Source organism: Parasteatoda tepidariorum, chromosome X1, assembly GCF_043381705.1.
Source record: "Parasteatoda tepidariorum isolate YZ-2023 chromosome X1, CAS_Ptep_4.0, whole genome shotgun sequence".
Taxonomy (NCBI): Eukaryota; Metazoa; Arthropoda; class Arachnida; order Araneae; family Theridiidae; genus Parasteatoda; species Parasteatoda tepidariorum.
In genome coordinates this window covers 73,233,327-73,255,767 of record NC_092214.1, presented here as the reverse complement: position 1 = coordinate 73,255,767, position 22,441 = coordinate 73,233,327, and the positions used below count along the sequence as shown (strand labels likewise).

General features: G+C 26.9%; 1 protein-coding gene across 4 annotated transcripts in view; it reads left to right on the top strand.

Moving 5' to 3' along the window:
* LOC107440075 (atos homolog protein A) overlaps positions 1 to 22,441 on the top strand; it is a 53,924-nt gene that overhangs the window by 17,749 nt on the left and 13,734 nt on the right. Inside the window, exons 1-7 of one of the 4 annotated variants that reach the window (XM_016052862.3) lie at positions 6,520 to 7,377; positions 8,245 to 8,408; positions 12,132 to 12,304; positions 15,040 to 15,168; positions 17,065 to 19,246; positions 20,416 to 20,468; positions 20,721 to 20,817. In XM_016052862.3, the coding sequence (XP_015908348.1) occupies positions 8,379 to 8,408; positions 12,132 to 12,304; positions 15,040 to 15,168; positions 17,065 to 19,246; positions 20,416 to 20,468; positions 20,721 to 20,817 (2,664 nt within the window). In that variant the 5' untranslated portion in view covers positions 6,520 to 7,377; positions 8,245 to 8,378. Of the gene's footprint in view, positions 1 to 6,519; positions 7,378 to 8,244; positions 8,409 to 12,115; positions 12,305 to 15,039; positions 15,169 to 17,064; positions 19,247 to 20,415; positions 20,469 to 20,720; positions 20,818 to 22,441 lie in introns of those variants that run through there. The other 3 variants (XM_016052861.3, XM_071187962.1, XR_001583595.3) reach the window with 3 other exon arrangements.

The window sequence follows — 22,441 nt, the reverse complement described above, 5'->3', positions numbered from 1 at the left end:
ATATTAAATCGAATTTGTTGAAACAGGAATCGTATAGAAATGCAAAAATTTTGCTACCACATTAAATATAAAAATAAAATCTTCCGGAAAATCCGTCTGGCACCATTTTAAAAAATGATCCTCGTGGTGTTTAGTGTAATGATCCAAGTTTAAGTGTCCCGAACAACTTATGAAGTGTCCCTCTGAGTAAAGTTGAAATTTAATCGCATTTTCACGTATTTTAGTGAGATTTCGATCCCATTTTAAGACAAAATTGCGGCTCAATTCAAAATTATCTAGCACCATTTTAAAGAAAAACCTTGTACTTTGTAGGTGCTTTTGAGATTTAATTATTTCTGAAGGATGCCTTCTGAATCAGCAAAATATCATTTAATTCTAATTTTTTCTTTTTCGTAAGCATTATTTTGAAGCCTACTCATAGTGCACGAGGTTAGCATTATTCAAATAACATAAAGTGAAGTTAAAGGAACTTAGATTTTTTAACATGTAGTCATATCATAAATTTTTTAACGATGAAATTTTTTAAATCCTTATTTTATAATTTAAAACATAAACTAAAATGAAAAATTTTGATTTTTCTAAATTTTAATGAAATGACTAAACATGACTGAATAAAATGACTGAACAAACTACATTTTCTAAAATGTAATTTGTTGTATAAATAGGTTTTAAACATTATTCGAAATGTTTAAAGTGGGTTGCAGCCCATAAAGAATTTTCTTTTAACCCATAAATTAAGTAAAGGCAAAATTTTGAAACTACATTTTTTTCCGTCCAAACTAAACTCTTTTAAACATCACAATCACGAAAATAAAAAAAAATAAAAATATTTTTGCGAAATGCACTGTTGTAGAATAGAACATCATAAAAAGTGTGCCCACTGGTTTGCAAAATAGAATAAATCTCGAATCACGACGCCTGTCACGTAGGATCGGTCACAGGTTCCCGGCCTTACCCCCCCCCCCCGGTATTCATAGAAATGACTCAACCAAGTCTTAAAAAATATTAATGAAAGCACAAAAAAAAAAACTTTTCATTTTCAAACAATCGCCCATTTTTCCTATTGTATCATGTCAACAGTTCTTGAAAAGGATCTGAGTTATAACTACCGAAGAACTAATGAGCTTTTCATCATAAACAATTTACAAGACCGTCGCTAGACTTTGCAGGGACCCTTTAAATATTCGGCGGGGCTTCTACAAAAATTAATAACTTAGAACTTTCCTCCCATTTCAAATTTTATTTCTAAAGACAAAAATATTAAAATTTTTCTATTTTTCTTCCCTTTTAAATTTTATACTATCGTTTAATTTTCATATACATGACATACTCTTGGAAGTGAGGAATTTTACGTTTCAGTGCCCTGCTTAAATAACTATCTAAATATGTTTACATAAATCTTAATATTAATAATCTATTCTATTCTATAAGTTGAATTTATTTACTTATTTTTTTTTTTTTTTTTGTACGAGGTGTTTAGAAGTGTGGAGTACTGTCTTATTCATATAAAAAAAAGTTATTGCCGCTTTTTCAGAAAATTTTGGATGAACATTCTTATTGTCATAACTCAATTACTAGAGGGACAATATAAAATTTAGCATATTATTTAGAAAATTATAATATTTAGCATTGAAACATTTAAAGAATATTCTGATATCGAAATGTTATTTGACGCGGCGATTAGTTTTGGAGTTATTTTTTGTTTTTGTGTTTAAATTGAGGTTTTTTTTTATTTATTTTTCATTTTATCATTTGACCGTGTAATTCAGTTTAGCCGGGAAATTATGATTTATTATTATTATTTATTATTATTATTATTATTATTTTTTTGCAGCTACGTACTCTGTCTGTAAATGAGTAAGATGTGTGACTTAGTTTAAATTTCAAATTAGTTTAGAGTGGTTAAATCGACAGATTTTTGAATTTTTCGATGTAAAATAAAAACTTATCTCAAAGATACTTTTTTAAAAACACGTACTCTTATGACTGAAGGTAAAAATAAAGAAGTTTCATCTTTTTAAAAATTTCTAATTGTTTTCAGATTTTTTTCTTTTTTTTAAGTTAATAAAGATATGCATTTCCCCCGTCTTTTTTTTTCACCCGGGCAGATCCAAAGCCAAACATTCTTCTTTTATTAAATTTTTTTTGCGCATGACTTTAATTAGGAAGTTCGATGTTAATATTTGTATTAACTAATATCGAGAGTTTTTCGAATCTTCGTCTGCTTTCTACCATAGCGTTTTCCTTCCTCTTCCTTAATTTCGTTTGAGTGATGGGGATGTGTGCGACGTCTCCCTTCTCTCCTTTCGATATTTATTGTCATTAGCAAGAAATTATTTTTCAATTCAAATTTTTTATATTTGAAGTCTTAAATATGTTATCGAATTTCAACCCGAAAACAAATTTAAATAATTGAAACCTGTTTACTACCGCGTTAAGTTTTTTTTAAATTTCTTTTTTACTAATGAAATTTTTCGAGTTGAGTTTGCATTTTTGCTTTCCGATTAGAATTTTTATTTTTTATTCAGAACTAATGTAGCTAATATAGTTTTGTAATGTGATGCTACTGTAATGTAGTTTTAAACTTTGATCAAGTTATTTTTTCGACTCCTTGTGAAATAGTTTTATTAATAATGTCATGTTATTAAAACATATTTTACTAGCGTATTCATCACATCATCGTTCATTTTATAAAGCGTAGTTTTCTATTAAAGATTAATTACAGGAAGGGAGCTTTGACAATGACCTATTTCTTTCGCAAATTTCAAAGACGTGAAAAGAGATTGTTGTGGGCGTTATGATATGAATCATAGTTTTATTTTCTGCCATTGTTCATGAATACGTGTTAAAAGCAATTTTTCTTTGCTTTTGAGTAATAAATTTATGCAAAATAAATAAATAATTAAATAATTAAATGAAATACAAGCTAATAATTAAATACGTTAAAATGAATTTTGATGCATTTTCTCCACGGATGCTCAGAAAAGTTGTTTCCATTGATGAGTTTCTGTTTGTGTTTATCATTGTAAAGGATGATTTTGAGTAAATATTTGTATTCTTACGGATTCATTCATATCAAAAAGATTAAACTTTTTTTTTTATAAAATTTTTTATAATTATTTAATTGTTTTTCTCCCATTAATAAATAGGTGTTTCAATGAGAAGTGTGAAATTGATAATTGTTCGAAAACAAGGGCATAATTCCTCTCATTTGAACCTTTTTTTGATCAAAAGAGTGAGAGATTCTCGGATATGAAAATAAATAATATATGAAATATATCTTGAATATTTCAACGGTATTATAAAAATATTGTTCTTCTTATTCTGATTTACTGACACAAATTTTAAGTTATTTAGATTGAAAGGCATTTCAATTAATGGATCAATTCGAAAAATCTCTAACCTGTAATCAGAATCAATCTGAGTAATCTATTTTTTTCGCTCTGTCAACAGTAGATAGCAAAAAATGATATCGCAATAAAGATCAGTGTTTAAAAAAACAATTTCAAGTCATAGGATACAGAAATTAAAGCATGCAGTTTCTTATGCAGTTTGTGAAAAATGTATATTTTAAAAAATTGTCGCATCATTTGAAGTAATATTGTTTGTTTAGTAAAATGCATAATGAATTTTATTTTCAATTATATTCAATCGCTTTTCACTATTCTTGAAATAAAACTTAGCTTTTAATCACTTTTATCTTCACCCTTCGAAATCTTCTATCTCGAATTTGTACCGAAGTTTATTTTTGCATCAATAGAAAAAAAAATCTTGCATCCAAATTTAAACTTTTATAAATTGACATTATATTCGGGGACATGAATCGGGGATCCCGATTGATACTCGATTTTTTATATAACTGGGCAATCTTACAATGCAATTGAGAAAAAAAAAGAAAAGAAAAACAACGTAAGAGCTTCTTGATTGATTTCGATAAAAGTGGCTTGACAACTCTTTTCTTTTTATTGCTAATGCTTCGAACACTAAAATAGAGCTTCTAAAAACTAATAAAACAAAATTTATTTTTGAAATTTTTTTTATTTTGCAATAATGTACCTTGCCCTACAAAGATGGCAAATATATGAAAATCTCGAAATGTTAGTCGCTAATTTTTCAATTACACGGCAGAATAGTTAGTTCATTGATTCCCGGCCATGAAGGATGTATTTTGCTTCATATTCTTAATCCCTTAAACAAAATCATGCTTGTCGCAGCCGCCTGAGGGGGACAAAATTGAAATGCTTTAGAATATGAAAGAAAAACAACATAAAGCACAAATAAAAACACAGAAATTTTATTTGTGCTTTGTTCACTTTGTTTTGCTTTATTCATACGTAGCGTAAAGTATAAAAAATACAACGAAAACAGGGAAATAAATAAAAAAGAAAAACATTTATTTTTAAAAAAAAATAAAGAAAAAATATAATCTAGTCGTCAGCTCACACCATTATACTCGCAAATTAGAGTGCTTTCTAATACTGTATTAATAAAGTCAAAGCAAAATAAATCAATGCAATAGAGAGATTGGAAACATTCTGCTTTGGATATATTAATACAGCATTAGAAAGCACTCGAATTTGCGGATATAATTCTGGAAGCAGACGACGAAATTATATCTATTCTTTATTTTGTTTTCTGGATTTTTAAATTTTTTAATTAAAGAGATTTAAATATTTTTGAATTATTTTTTATAATTTTTTTTAAAGAAATGTTTTTCCTTTTTATATCTTATGAGTTCTATGTACTTGCAGCTTAATCGCAATAAATAAAACTTATTGATTCTTTATTTTCTTTGTTAATTTCTCTTCTTCTTTTTGTTTGAGATATTAAGGTAGGATCTTAAGAGATTTCTAATTATAAAGGGGGATATATACCCAAACCAACTACGCCCACCCTCCAAATATTTAAGAATACATAATATAGTTTATCAAAACGCTTAAACTTTTTGCGAGTTTGTACTAGTAAACTGTGGTACCGCCAATAGTATGCAGGGACCCTTTAAATATTCTCTTTTTTTGGTGCCCCTAGAAAATTTAAATAATTTTAGGACCCTAGTTTTTCACTTATATTATTGAAATATTTTTCTCCCTATTCGAATTTAATTCTTAGAAACCTAACAACCTAAAATTTTTTCCTTAACATTTTTATACCATAGTTAATGTTTAAATTTTATATACACAGCACATTATTGGCCTTTAAGCGTGAGGAATTTTTCTGTTCAAGTGTAACGCTTAAATAATCAGCAAGAAATGTTTGAATAAATTTTATTTCTTATTTCTACATTTTTGATTTATGTGTAATGTTTTGAGTTATTTGAAGCCTAAATAGAAAATTGGGAATTTCTTTCCTATTGCAACTACATGATGATAAAATAGAAAACAAGGTTTCTGAATTTTAATGCTTGTTAGAGAAAATAAATAAAATTTTTATCTTTATAAAGAAAAAAAATCTTTTTGTTCGAATGTGACTTCAATAGGGCACCCTTAAGTCATAGGAATGAACGAAATTTGGCAAATGTCTCTTTCCAACAACAGCTCTGGTATACATTGCATTAAATCGAATTTTTTTTTACTCTATCTAGCGTTTGTTTTAATTTATTTTCGAAATGAAAAGGAAAAAGAAATAAATGAATTTATTGTCTCAAAGCTTTTCCTCATGAATTTTCTAATACTAGATTAGTCAGAAAAATGGAAAAAATTAATAAAAATATCCGAATTCTTTTGGCAATATAATGACATGATTTGCATTTATATTATACATGTTTTAATAAAGCAGTACTCAAAGGGGGTGGAAACAGGGACAATTGTCGGAGGTCCCGGTCTGAATTCCTTACAAAAATGTAGTTTTTTTTAAATTTAATTTTTTTAAAGAAAATTGTTGATTTCCTTTAACTGTATAAAAACTACAATTTCGAATAAAGGATATCCAAAAATTATACAAAATATGAAAATACGACTTCTAATGTTTTGAGGAAGTTTATAGTATAGTCTCAATAAATTTCGTCCTGGATTCCAATAAAATCTGTGTCCAGCTTTTGTTTTAAATTTTTTAAGCACAATGTGATGGAGTAAAAGAAATCTTTAAAATAACTGTACTATTTAAATTATAACTGTATTAAATTATTGTATTAACCGTATTGCTAAAATCCATTTTCATTTCAAATATATTAATTGAGTATTAATTCGAGTTTATATTTTTATATTTTAAGCAAGTTTTAAATAGTTAATTGTAAACTAAATGAATTATATTTTTATATCAAAGAAATATATTTGATTTATATAATTTCTAAAAAACTGATTTTTTTTCCCGTGGCGAAATAAAAACGATTCATACATTCATCTAACAGAAGTGATCAGATTTTTCAAAAGTATTTTTAAGGGGGGAAAAACTGGGAGGAAAAAGAGGACTCCAAGTGTCAAATGAGTGCAGCCTGCCTATTACGTAATCAAACACTACTGCTACTTCCGGTATTCCCTTCTTAATGGAAGAAGATGGCCTGACGTCACACCGTACACGTCACTGGGTCGAAAGTTGATTCTCAAACATTGAAACTAGAAATAAACGGGTGGCGCAACTAAACATTTCTGTTCAACTGAAAGTGTTTAAAATTAATTTCGCTTTACTTTCCCTACACAAATTTAATTGTTTATCAGAAAACACTGCTCTAGATCGAAAATAATTTTCTAAATGCAATATTATCAATTTATTATCTAAGATCAGTTAAATCATCAGATCAGGAAAAATTAACTAAAATTATAAAATTTTCGTGACGATCTCAATTTACCTATTATTATTTTGTCATACGAATTTATTATTTTGATTAAATTAATGAATTAACGAGTTAATAAATAAATAAATATTCATTTTGCTACCCTGGTGTGGCATATGAATTTTTTCTTTTCCTAAGTTCACTTTTTTGGTTATTGACTAGAACTTACTATTTACTCATTAAATTAGTAAATGATGTTCTTTCATTGTTCAGATTTTTTGCATTAGGATGTTGGAATGAAATTCAAAAGTGTCAGTTAGTAGTAAAAAGTTCAATTAGTTAGTCAGTCATTTACCGATTTTTTGAAATTGCTGTGATTATTTTTCCTAACATTATTTTTGTGCTCATATGCTGATAGCTTATACATTGTTCTGTAAAATCTAATGCAACCTTTTTTTAAAAATTCATTTAACTTCAGAAGAATCTCGTATCTAATCAGAATAACTTTTCATAAAATTTGCATAAATATTACAGGTTTGTAACTATTTTTTGCAAAAATTATGAAATTTATTATAAAGAAGTATTTCTGAATTTTGGTTAAGTAAAGTTACAACTATTAAAGTGTAATGAAGCGAGAGCAAAATTTTTTAAAACGAAGTATATTTTGTGTAAGTAGTATGTTACGAAATGCTTATTATTTTGCTTTGTAATTGTCAGTCAGAAATAGTATATATATATATATATATATACACATNATATATATACATACATAATCTACACTTATGGATATTGTTGTCAGGGGGCATGGTGGGTATATGTCTTTCTAAATAATTAGATGTGTCTCCCCCTTAAATTTCAAATAAATAATGATAAAAAAACTTCCAATTTCATGAATCATCATTGATCAAAGTTTAGCCACATTAAAAAGCAAGTTAAGAAATTAGAAAAAATTAATCCTTTTGCAAGCATTTGGATGATGGAAGATATTCTATTCATTTTTTCCCCCCAAACTTAAAATTTCGAAACTGTTGTAACAGTACATTTTAACTCCCCCATTAAAAACTAGACACCCATGCTTATATCAATCATAAAAATTGTACAAAAAATGAAAACATTTTATGAAGCATATTATATATTATGTTTGATAATTCTGAATCCTTATTTAGAGACTTCGAAATATGTAACAGTGTCCAGCAGGAATAATGTTTTCCTAAATTTTTTGAGTCTTTAGAATTTTATGAAGGCAGAACTGTTATCTATTGACAGTGAAGCCTTTTTATATTCACGAATTCGGCAAAATTAGTTTTTCATGGTCTTAAGAAGAAAAGTGTTATATTTAATTATTACGTAATTAGTATTCCGGAAATATTTTAGTAAATTCTAATATAAAAATTCTTATGTTATAATGGTATATAATTCAAAATTTTGATAATTTTATGACATGTCCCATTACATGTCAACATGTTATGACTTTTTTAAATAAATCAATTCTAAATTAATGTTACTGTATTTAAATGATTTTTCTTTAATTTTAGGGACTGAAATTGATGAAGTCAATGGAAATTTGTATGTTGACCTTTTTAATCTGATAGTAGAATCTCGTATACCTGGAATCAATGAAAGAGGTTATGGTAATGGATACCATTGTCCCCCTCTTTTAGGTCAAAATATGCATTTGTGCGATTTAATGAATCCTGAGGTAATTATAAAATTGATTCTACAAGGAAATGTGTAAATTTTTTAATAAATAAATAAATTTATAGTTAAGATGAAGACATAATTTTTCGTTATCCCATGAACTGAATAACAAATAACTTGTTGATCGACAAATTTCATCGAATACCGAATAGAAATAGAATATTCTGGGAGTTGAGACCCCTAATTAATAATCAATTTAATTAAAAAAAGCGAAATGAGAATATTCGTCATTCGTTGTGTCCAAGAAATGTAAAAAGTATGAATTTTTTTGTAAACATTTCAGGTTAATATTCTGCCTTGCAATAGAAAAATCATTAGCGACAAAAATTCAAAATTAAGATTTTTGTACTATATCATATGTGACTTATCTAAAAAGAAAATAGTTATTTTGAAATCTATCTTGAATGATGTAAATTTTTTTTTTCAATTTATCAGCAATATAAAAAACAAAAATTTTTATAAGACCAACATTTTTAAAAAGGTAGGCAAAGGCATAATATAGACTAATTTCATTTATGTTTTCTAAAAGAAAAAGAGAGAGATTAAAATTTCTTAAATATACTGAATAGTGAGCCGAAATTTGCAGAATAGTGAAAAATCTTTGGGAGGTCAGAGCAACCTCCCATCTGGACACCCCTGTTTTTCTTCACTCGAACAAATTGGTTAAAGAAAATGAAATTTGGTGTACATATTTGTCCCAAAAATGTATAATTATTAGTATTTCAAATTTTTAAATTAAAAAAAAATTATTTACTAATTTTTGATATGGACATCATTTGTTGTTTCATGATTTATAAAAATTTAAACCATAACTTTAATCTTATTCTTGATTATGGAGATAAAAACCTCAACATAAATTTTTTTAGTATGATTAAAGTATGGTGTTTTATTTAACATATTATAAAGTTTTTATGTGTATATTTGTTTTTTTTTTGTTTTGTTTATTTAATAACCAAGCTAAATTTACAATAACTAAAATGTAAGGTAAATGGTTGTATATAGTTTTTGAGTTGAAAGTTACCAGATGTGCAAACTTTTATGGAAACATTTCAAATAAGTTATTGGTGTATTGATTTGGTTCATTGGTTTTATAATGGTGCTTTCAATAATTCAGGTTTTAAATTAGTAATAGAATTTTAAAAATAGTTTGCCACTTGATTTTCTAATTTAAAATCAACTTTCTCCAGGAAATTTTAATAAATATGAAGACAATGAAGTTATTGCTTTCTGAACAAGTTTTGTTTTTAATGAAATCTTAACTTATAAAACTAGAATAAAGGTTTACTATTCATTCTGATTTTTAATTTTTATGAACATTTTAAATTTAACTTGCAATAGATTTCTAACATTATGTTATTTCTTGTTGATTTATTTATTTTTTGTTTTGGTTTGAGAGTTTTAAATTTATTTTGATTGAATCATAAATTTATAATTTTTACACTTCAATGACCAAATGCATGAAACCAATGTTTTATGCATTTGATGAAACAAATATAAATTACTAGTTTGATTTTATCTATATAAATTACCAGCATATGTGTTCAAAATTTTATTGAATTAAAAACAAATGTGGTGTACAAAGTCTTATATATTATTGTATGGATATATTACATTAGAAAAAAAAACGATTTTAAAAAGAATTAAATTTATTATACATACTGATGAAGGGCTTAATGTGAGAAAATGATAAACCACAAATATGTTTGCAACTGAATTCTCTTATATTGGGCAAAGTAACAGTCACTTTGAAAATAGTTTATGGGTGATTCACCACACTAAATCAACCAATGCTCAAAATGTCTGGTCTTTACATTTACTGTACATTTTTGGCTTAGAGTTTGAACCGAACTATCAGAATGGGTTAAAATTACTAAGTTTCAGATTTTTTGAACCATTTGTTTCCAAGTTATGCTTTTTTAAAATGAGAAATTCCAAGGGGACTGATTTTACATATTTTGAGAGGTATTCTTATTTTTAAACTTTTTTTTCATGGATAAATATTTAATATTTTTTAAAAAATTATATGGGACGTTTTTCAATAGCCTAATATTAATATGCATATCAGAAAAAAGGATGAAAATTACAAATGTTTTATTAGAGTAAAAATGTGACTTTACATGAAAAGGATATGGAGTATAGTATAACATATTCTTATTTTGAAATTCTCCTTCTGTAAGCAATGATGGGATTATTTTTTAAAATTTATTTACAAAAAACAACTTCTAATTAACAGGGAGCATTGGAAGTACATATAGAAAGAAATGACATATAGAAAGTGGCAAATTGAGGAAAGCTCTTAGTACTCATGCTACAATTTTTACGTGACTGATGTTACTCATACGAATTATATTAAAATTTTGATAAATTTTTTTTATTATTACAATATACTCAAAAGCTATAATTTTTGATTTTATATCTAAAATAGTTAATAAAAAACTAAGAAATTTGTTATATACTATTAAATGTTTATTTTTTGTTATGTTGTACCATAAAATTGCCCAAATTCACAATTTTTGTGCATTTTTTAAAATTTTTAAACAGCTATAACTTCAAAACTAATTTACCTAAATGGCTAAAGTTTGATGATTGTATTCAGTTTTTAATAGAATTTAATAATATATATGTACTATTTTAATTAGTTGAGCCATGTTATATTTATAAAATGCCACAAAAACTGAACAGAATGACCTAAAATGTAGCTTTTTAGGTCATTTAAATTTCTGGTTATAGCAGTTCAAAAATTTTCAAAATTTGAGAATTGCGTAACCTAGAAACAAATGGCTCAATCCCTCTCTCCCCTCCCCCCCAAAAAAAATCTGGCATTTTCATGCAGGTTTAATAAACATGCAAAAAATAAGAGAGATCTGATTTGTTGATCTAAAATTTTTTTCTTTATTAGTTTATTTGATATGGAATTAACCTTTTACTTTTGTTGAGAGATGAGGCCATGAGGTCTTATAAATGGTGAGTCAAATCAGAGATACTATAGTAAGTTAAAGTGATGCTATTAATTCAAAAAATTCCTTTGATTTAATTTCTGCCACCAAAAAAAGTGCTATTGGGCATTGTTTCATTAAAGACCCATCCATCTTTATTTTTTCAGTTGGTTACATTCTGAGGGAGGAAGAGGCATACGGAGGGGAAATTCTCTTACATGTGCAGAGATGAGTGTATTCTAATGAAAACATATGAGAATTCCCTTCCTTATGCCTTCTTTTTCCCTCTTACTCCGTCAATGTCCAGCTCGATCACCTTAGCAAGACTTTAAATTCACTGAGTGCTTTCTTGAGAACTGGTAAATCATTTCAATCCAATTGTAGAGCGTGCCTCCAACTTTCTTTATAACTCTGAATGGTAGCACTGTTATCACTATCCTTTTCTAATATTGTTATACATGTTCACTTTTAATTTGGGCAACCTTTATAGTTAGCCAATTTGAACATTATTTAATTTTCCCTTCCAACTTTCTAGAGGAAAAGGTAACTAACTATAGTGAGTTATCTTTTCCCATTATTTTGTACAAATGCTTTTTCTCCTGTTGGTCATGAATTTACAAAATTATATAAATTTATTTCTTTTTGTGTATATTATACAAATTTTTAATACGTAAATTTCTATTGTTTCTTATTTCCAATATTTTAGTCTATATTCTTTTCTCAAAGATATTATTTAAATAATGGTTTTATGTAACTGTTATTGTTCAATTAGAAGGATTTTCTTTTAGTGTCAAAAACATCAAACTATGATCCATCATTTATTGGGAGCAGTTAGACATAATGTTTTTGAGATTGAAGTTCTGATGCTTCCAGACTGTTGTTCTGAGTCTAAGTTAAGTGAAAGAATACAACATAAAGAATATGTGCTTCTTGAAAGATGGTCTATGACATTTTTTGAAAGGTATGTTATATTTTTAAGCTAATTAAATTTCATTTTTAAATTAAAATTATTTTAACTATTTATTCTAGGATATGTTTACCAAGATGAGGCTCAAAAATTAACTTTTATATTGAAAACACTGTTAAAAGTATGAATAAGGATGTTTAACGTATCTTACTTTACCTGTTTTGTTTTAAAAGTGTATTATGATACTGAGAAAAGCAAATATGCTGTAATTTAAAAATATTAGTGGGATGCCTCTCTTCATATACTAAAATAAATATCCAATATAATTTTCTTCTGCTAAGACAAAGGGATATAAAGAACTTAGTTTGTTATTGAAGTCACAAATTTTTGTCATTTTAGCAGTTATAATCAAACAACATTTTAAATGTTAAAAAAAACTTTTTTTGTTGTATATTCAGCCTTATTACCTGAAATAAATGTATTAGATTTTGAAGTTCAATCGCTCTTGTAGCTTGTCATTATTCAGGTCATGTATCTAGTAACACCAGATGAAAATTAAATGAAGTATGTAGTTTTCGAAATTTTATCCAATGTTATGTGTCGTTGAGCATTGCTTCATGATGATTTGAAATATGTGGCTTATAACTAGAGATACATCAATTTCTTCCTCTTATAAATGAAGACACTGGGGATGAGACATAAATAAAACTAGCTATTTTTGTCGCAACTCTTTCACTTCTTCAAAAATGGTACTTGTAAATGGTTTTTAAAATTCTATTAGAGATAATTTTGAAGAATATTTGATGCAAGTTAATTTCTTTCTTGAATTTCCTAAAATATCTGATAAGGGTGAAAAATATGCTTTATTGTTCACTATGATAGACCAGAAGACTTCTTTACCAAAGGCAAGTTTGGTGCATGTTTTAATGATTAATTAAAAGATCAACTGTTTTGGAGATTAGAATATGAGCAACTAAAACAACTAATAATGCTAAAGGCAAAGGACTTATTTTTTTTTTATCAAAGCAACAGAATTGGCAGTGGCCATGATGACAACTTCCAGAGAAACCAAATCTTTGAAAAGATTTTCTCTAAATATACTTATTGTGAATTAGATAGGTAACAAAAGCAATCAGGATATTATAACTATATGTTTCTGTAGATTTTTTGAAATTTTTTATCTCATGGTCCTTTTTTCAAAAGTAATGCTTATTTGGTTGTAAGGTTAAACGTGTCCATTATGTAAAGATAGGTCTAAGCATTTTTAAAAATTGGTGTTTGATTTGCCATACTTTCTTTCAGTATGTTTCTGATCTGTAAGAACACAATATCTGATGACACTTTTCTGAGATGTGGAAATTAGGCTTTCGCAAACTTGTTAAAGTAAAAAACTATTTTTCATGAAATTGGTAAATAGTACTAAGACTGTCGAATGTTCAGCAAAGAGATTTGCATACGTTTGTGCACAGGTAGAAAGTTTTCTAAAATCAAAAAAGGACCATGCTATTTTTTTTTGAATATTCAACATTATGCTTATTTAAGGATTTTATGACAAGTTTTATGCATGTTACTGTTTCACATTTTGTATATTCGTATTTTATTGCTTTAGATTTTTTTTATTCACAAAAATAAATTTTTTTTGTCGGATATATGAAAAATTTAATGTTTTGCCTACACAGTAATCAAAATATAAATTTTAAAATGTTCTGGTAATATTATATAATGTTTTTATATAATTTAGAATCTACTAAGGGTGAGTCATATAATTTACACTCCACCCTTATAAACACTTCCTTATATTTTTGAGTAAATCATGAAAATTGAAGTACAGTTAAAAAAAAAAAAACATACATCATTATCCATATTATAACATATATTCTTTTAGTATTTAATTTTTATTATTTTCCTTCATTTAAATTCAATGTATCTATTCAATATCTGAATAGACAACATCAATTTTTGTATGCCAAGTGTTGCTCATCCATGTATATTTTTGAATTTTAATTTAATCTTCCATAAAAATATTGAAATTTGTTATGGACTATGACACTTATGATAAATTTCTTTAGTACTTTAAGATTTCTACAATGGAGTTATGGGTGATTACAGAACTCAGTATATATATTTTTTAAATATTAGTCCTCTGATAGTTTTTCCTTGGAAACATTATATTTTTACCTTTATTTTTTTCTGCATACCAAAACAGTTTTTCTCATGTCATTAAATAAGAACATTTTTAGATTCCTGTTGAATATCCATGAGTGAAACTATCAATATAAATATCAAATAATTACTTTTTTCATCAATAATCAAAGATCAGATGTTTCCCAGTTTCAAATAAAATATTGAATTAGGATGTATCTTAACTAAAGTGAATTGTCTGAATATTGCAAAATTTATTGAACAATTTAAAATTTTATTTTTTATCATGCACTTGTACTATTTTTCATACACAAATCTTCTAGATGGCTTTCCACAGTTCTAGATAGCTTTAGAATTATTATTTGAAATGATATTTAGTTATTATTTAAAAATACTGATTCTTTGGCATATGTTTTTCTTATATCCTTTGTGAATTTGTAAGTCATATTTAATATTTGTGTATAGATATTATTTTACTGATATAACAAAATTCATTTAAGCTGATTTACTCTGTTAATTAATAAATTTTCCAAAATAAGTAAACTTAGAACTTTTTTTGAACTTTTTAGCATTTAAAATAATTTAACTTTTATGTATATTCTTATGTTACTAGTTTATTTTTATTTATTTTTACTTTTTTTTAATAGCGACAAAGCCCAATTGAGCATTGAAATTCCAGAACTTCTAAGAGCAGTGCGCTCTTTTCTGCATTTTTCACAAATTAGTGCTTGGTTAAGTTCTACAAAAGGAAAATCCCCTGCTAATATATATTATTGGTAAAATTTTTCTTGTTCAGCTATTTGTTTTTTTTAGTTAAGAAAAATTTTTACATTTTACTTACAATAAAAAGTCAAATGTTTTTATAATTTTATGAAATTGAGCTGGAACAACATTAAATGTTTGTAAAAGAATGATTTATAATATTCTTAATTTTGGTGCATTCAATTTTACTTATAAATTCTAAAGAGGTTTTAACAGCTGCACTGAACTTTTCATACACTTAGTTTATCACCTCGAATCCAATAAAAATAATTATATAGATACCATTTCTAACATATTAAATGATGTTCTCAACATGTCAAAAATGTTTTTGAGTAAATTTAAATTTTGAAAAAAAAATTTTTTTCCTTCCAAATTTAAAAATATATTCACACCTTACTTATTTTTAAACTTTGAGGGTATAGATAGATAGATCACTTGGAGATATGTTTATTTTGAATATTTAAAAGTCAAAATTCTTATCCGTTTTGTATGTTAATAGACTTCATAATTTGCCTTACTGCTTCAACTTTCTTAGCATTTAGATACTAAATTATGAATAAAAATGCATTATCAAATACTTTTACATGTATTTTAAGCACATACTGTTTTTCTTTAATCTCTAAGCACCTAAGAAGTGTTTTTAAATGAAAAAATAGATTCTGAGTGGTAAATATATCTCGTTTAATATATGGTAATTTGTTTAATTACTGTACTCTTCTAATTTTTATGTATAATTTTACTTGTAATTTTTTTTTAACTTTCAGGGCTGCCATTGGAGACTAAAGAGGCGACTAAAACGACTATTTTAAAGCAATAGCAACTATGGCGACTATTTTAGTAGAAACATGAGTAAAAACAACTAATTTGCAATGAGTTGCTTAAAATCGGCTACTTTTTTAAGCCAATTCGCGACTAAAATGAAGAATAGCTTCATGAGTTTCCCCCTTCCCCCACTTTTTTTTGCCGCGCTTTCGTTTGATCCTAACTTTATTATTTCTCACTGTTTGATGTCAAAAGCATGACAGGCATATTTAACCAATCAAACTGATGGATTGGTATTCGCTCTACGTGAATGCTCCTCCTGCTTCAGAAAGCTAATGTAATATCTCTGAGGATTACGTTTTTTCCCCTCTTTTAATTTGAACGAAGTAGCAAAATTAAAAAAATTGTCTTTAATTACTCAAAATGTGTTGTTATTTTTTTTAGAGCTATTTAGAATAGAGAAAAAGGTATATGGTGATATTCGTTTTGTTGAGTTGTGATCATAATTTTTTTGATAGCATTAAAATTTGGAAATGTGTCAGTTATGAAAAATAAACAAAATAAAACAGAATTAAATTGCAATATTTCTTTTTTTTATTTTAAATATCTAAACTAAGCAGCTGCAAATTAGAACCGAGAAAGGAAATTCAAGTTTCAAATTCAACTGTTCTGTAACAGATAAAAATAAAATTACCTGTTTTTATGCGTAGTGTGAAAGAATATATTGTTTGCAAATCCACAAATAAATGTACATTTTTTATAAAATATGAGTATCTAACTGCATGTTATTTGAATTTTATGTTATTACAGCACAAGTAATTAAAATTATATTCGAAGAGGATATGATGTTAGCAACTATTTTATATATCTTGGAGACTATTTAGGAGACATTTTTTTCATATATGATGCAACTAAAGCAACTATTTTTCTTGTTTTCATCCAGTGGCAGCCCTGAACTTTGTGCAGTATACTTTTTCAGTTAAGAAATACACTTCTGGATATTAAAATATAACAGTTGTCATGAGTTAACTCAATTTGTAAACATATTAAAATAATTAGGTGTTGATTATACTTCATTCTATTTTAAGCTTCATAAATTCATATTTTCATCATAATTTAATGCTTCTGATTTTATTGTATTAATTTAGGGTGAAGCCTACATCTGATCCATCTGCAACAAAATTTGAAAATAATCCTGAAGTCCATGCTTTTCCACCATTTAAAGTTAATGATGAACTATGTGGAACTGTAAGAGTTAACTTCCCTACCAGGAAGCAGTATATACCAATCATTCCTTGTTCCAAACATCCTCCTCATCCAGGATTAAGATTAAGGTTAACTGAAGAATCTAGTTTAACTCCATCTATTGCTTTAACCACACAAATTGTCAAGCATTTGCAAAAGACTTGTGATAACCAGGAATCTATTACTTCTGTTAAACACTGTGACAATGATTCAAATTCCTTAAAAAGTAGCTCAACAAATATTAATAGTCTAACTCATAGTTTGATGGATATTAATAAAACTAATCGAATTCTTAAACATTCTAATTACCAAATTGGTCTAAAAACTAATGGAGCCATTTCAAGTTCTTGCAATGCTCAAATTTGCAACAAAACTGGAATTTCTTTGAAATCTGATGTTGCCATCTTTAGTAACTACCGACAAACATATTCAAAATGTTCTAGTCAAGAAAATGTTTGTTTTGATAAATTATCACTCTCTAATCTTTTGCCTAAAGATGAATCTAAGATTAATAAATTGAATAAAATTGTACTTCCCTTGTTTTGTGAAACAAATTCTTTGGTTGGGGAAATTTCTTCTCAGCAAACAGATAAACCAATTGTACCAAAATGTTCTAGTACTTCAAACCTTATTACCTCTGATGTCTGCAATGTATTTTCCAATGTTTCTAACTTATTATCAACTATAGAACCTAGTCAAAGTAATGTCTCACATAATCCTCTTGAAAACGCTTCACTTTTGGAAATAAAAAAGAATAACTTAAAAAAATCTCTCAAGCGAAGACATATTCTAAGAAGTGAAGAGCTGAACATCATTCCAAATAAAAAGTGTTTCTATAAAGAAAAATGTGAGAAGATAGAAAGTTTTAATAATAAGCGATCTTTATTTCAACAAAATAAAACTCTTAAAGAACCTTCTAAAAGAAAGCACAGCCACTCTTTAGAAAGTTCAAAAACAGCTTCCAATTTAGCTAACCATATTAAAGTTGAAAAATGCAACATTGAAAAGTATGGTGATGTATGGAATAATTCCTCCAAAAGTTCTTCCAAAAGAAAAGCAGTAGTTGAAAAATCACAACAATCCTTAGAAAAGTGCTCAAATGAAAGATGGAGGTATTGTTTTAACAATAATGAGAGCAATCTTGAATCATCAATTACTTATATAAACTCTGAACTAGTCAATTTTCCTGTACAAACTGGTAATACAAATCAATTTGTAAATGGAAACTTAGATCCAGCTAATTTGTTTTCTTCTGACTGTAATGATGTAATCTCTGCCAAATCAGATTGTGAAGCATTTAAATGTTTGAGTACAAAGCTGAATTTGAATGTTTTAAAGTCTTCCTATAATGCAAAGGATGCTTTGATGCATAAAAATTGCCTTAATGCAAACAGTGATATCAATAGTGATATTAGAAAATCTATTGCTTTTTCCAATAATGTAATGGGTGAAAATGTATCTAAAGTTTGTTTAACCAATAAGTCATCTAAAACTAGTGGTTTTCAAACTAAGAATTATAAGATTAAAAAGCGTTATATAAATAATTTTTATAAATCTTGTCGTTTGCATAAGATAAATTTGTATCAGTTCTCTAATCATGAAAAAATTTCTTCCTTAAATGACAAGCAAAGCAAATTTCTAGAGCTTTTGAAATCTTCAAATACAAAAAGGCAAAAATTCTCTTATTTAAATGTTTCATGTACTAGAGCATCAAAGCTTTTGTTGTGGGATAAAAAAGAGAAGAAAGAATCTCTGGCCAGAAACATATGTGAATCTAGTACAAAATCTAGCTCATTGGACTTAATCCAGGTCAAGAAAACCGAAGAAGAAAACCAAGAGAAACGAAGAAACCTACAAAATAAAAGTGCTAATAGTTTTGCTCAAAACCCTATATTTGCTGAGAACCACAACTCTGAAATAATTATTTCAAACTCCGATTTATTGAGGAAAAAATCTAGCAAGGATAGCTCACTGTATTTGATTTCATGTGAAGGTGACAAAAGTGAACCATCTTTGTTTAAAAGTAAGAACTTAGTACATGATTTTCAAGATTCAAATAAAAATCTGGTTACCTTCCAAAGGCTGGTAAGTGTAGTGAAAAGTTTATTTATTATCTGAAGATAATTTTAGTTTAGTTAATTTTAGTCAGAAGATTTAGGTTTTTCTTATGTTTTACTAGTTTAACATGTATATGATGCTCTTTCATACTATGTTAAATTTGTTTAACATCAGTTTGCTAGCAATTAAATATTTTATACCTGCTAAAGCTGTTGGCCAATCATGAACTAGAATTAAGTTGTACTTTGATCAATACGTTTTCTACTATTAAAAATCTGTAATGTTTCTTTGTTCATAGTTAATATTCCATTTAGTTTTTATTTCAACATGTTTAACTTCTAAAACAATTAGTTAGACGCACCTTCATGAACATAATGGGAGCCTAATTAATTGGAGGAGAGGCTTTTAGTAAAAGGTGATATTCTGAGCATCTCCATATAAATTAGTCCCACAATGTACGAATCGAATGATAATTACTTTGTTCATACTATTTTAGAGCCTTTGGCTAAGGGATCTATTAGACTGAAGTAACTGAGAACATGAATGGCATACCTTGAACTCCAACACATTTTGGAAGTTAACATAACACTTGTTTAATGGAATAGGTAACATAAATGTTATTTCAACAAAATTTTAAATAGTTATAAATCAATTTAATTGCTGAAAGGAATGTAGTTAGCAATTAAATACTATTTGAGCAATTTTTAGTGTAAAGAAACAAACCACTTAATTTTTTTGAATAGAAATCATATGTTTCAAGGATTTCTTTGTTAGTTTTGTATAAGTATATAATGGCATAGTCTGTGTCCTCCTCAACAGAATGAACAAGAGCAGAAAATTTTCAAATTTCAGCTTTAAATAGTGGTTCAATACTTGGAAGATTTGAGGAAAGAGGATAAATCATTGTTTTAATTTTTTTAAAAAACCAAGTGTCTGAATCGTATGTTACATGTGCTCTTTAAGGTAAATTGGGAAAAAACCTAACTAGATTGTTTCTAAAAACAGTTACATATTAAAATAGTGAAATTTAACTACCCGAATTTCACAGTTTAAAATTTGATATGAATTGAGAATATTAACACTTAAAGAAAGTCTACTTAAAATCAACTATTTGCTGATTGGAATATTTGAAAATAGTCATGTTAATTGCTTTCTTTATTTAATTGTATAATATAATTTTTTAAAATATTTTGTAGGATACCAGTCCAAACTTGGGAAAAAAATCAGTTTTTTCATGTAACAGTTCTTGGTAAGTGATTTTTTGTTTTGTATTCTTTTAAAAAATGAAAATAAATCATTGTTGATATTAATATGCCATATTTATATTTATTGTTTCATCTTAAATTGTGTAAAATTTTGTTAAATACATAAAAAAAAAAGTTAGGCTGAAAATTATATTGCGTTTCATGTTACGAACTTGTGTTCGCATTGACTAGCCCTGTTGTTCTGTGTATCTTAATATTTTCACTCACTAAAACTTCATTTATATTTCGGCTTCAAGGAATGTCTTGCCTCAGAAAGCTACTATGTACCATGACTGTTTCCCCAGACATGAGCTAAAGTTTGCCAGAGGAAGAAAACTCCTTGGAAACTTTGAGGTTTGTATTTGAAACAACAAATACATAAATGATGAAACTTTGTGCTCATGAAGTCTCTAAGTCAATACATTCAAATTAAAAATGTTCATTATTTTTTTTAAAGAAATGTCCTAGCTTTTCAAATGAAATAAGACCTTTGCTCTTTTTGAGTATGCATCTAAAATTTATGTAAAATTACATAAAATTTTTTGAAACAAAAAAAATATTTTATTCTATTCAATTAATTTTAACATTTTTTAGTATTTTTTGCGTAAAAATTAAAATGTTCTTAATTCATTATTTTTATTTTTATTGTACAAGTTATCAGCATCAATGTAAAGTATTACATAAAAAAAAGTCTTTAATATATTTACAAATATTTGAAAAAGCATGTTTTTTAACCCTGTGACTCAGAATTGTTTGTCAAATTTCTTAAATCTCTGTTGAAAATTTCATGTTCAGTGAACTCTCACGTATGTGACTGTCGGCCTAAAGGACCAACAGAAAAAAGCTCATAAGTGAAATACATATAAGAGAAAAGCTTATTCAAAACTTTAAAGCACAACATAAATTGTATCAAGCGCATAGATGGAAATGTTTCTAAAGATTAAATTATAATTAATCAATATTTATAACTGTTTTTACTACAACTTTATAAACAAAATTGTAAAATACTAAATAACACTTTATTTTCTTACAAAATAATCCAATAGATGTTTTTTTCTGACAAAATAGAAAAACTGTTTTTTGAAATTCATAAAAATAGGAAAAGGGAGTTTCAGTAGATCAACTAAACTGCAAATAGTGATATATAGTGTCTAAAGCTTTTAATGCTTTCACATGATTTGAAGGAACTTTTTAATCAACTTCATCATTATCATCTACGACATCATCAGTTATTTCATTAGCCATTCGTCATTATCAAGATTAATATTCCAATCTTCTTCAATTTCATTGATTTAATCACTACACTCAGTTTCACCAGAAAATATAAATCTTGTTTTTTGAAGTAATTCCTTATGCAAAAAAATCTGATACTTTTCCATGCAGTACATACCATATTTATTGCATCAAGAATTGAAATTTTTACATTAGCTGTACCTGATTTGCCTGTTTCTAGTTTGACAATGTATAGACAGATCAGTTTTCTTGTAGTGCACTTTTAAGCGACAGATAATACCTATATCGAAAGACTATATCTTACTCATACAGAGTGCAGGAAAAAACACTATTTTTATAAGAGCAAAATTTGGCATACCTTATAGATGAGCTGAACCTTGATCCAAAAATAGATTACTTTTCCATTTTGCTAAGTGCACGAAAAAAAGTTAAGAAAATTTTTGAAGTCATCCATGCTGCTTGTTTGCTCAAGTTGCTCTATGTTTTTGAAACAGCAAGGTTTTGTTGACTTGCCAATGTTGGTGGTGTAAGAGATACCATATTTAATATTGCAGAAAAGAATGTCTTCCTGGAAACGAGAGAGGTGAAAAGATTGCAAGGGAAGGAAAAATGAACTATTGCTCTTAACCCAGCAACATATTTATTTTTATCTGTAACTAAGATTGTTTATTTGCTTCAATTTTTAAATTTTCTAATAAAACGTGTGATTTTTTTTTTCTCATTTAAAGAAAAAAAAATCTTTTAT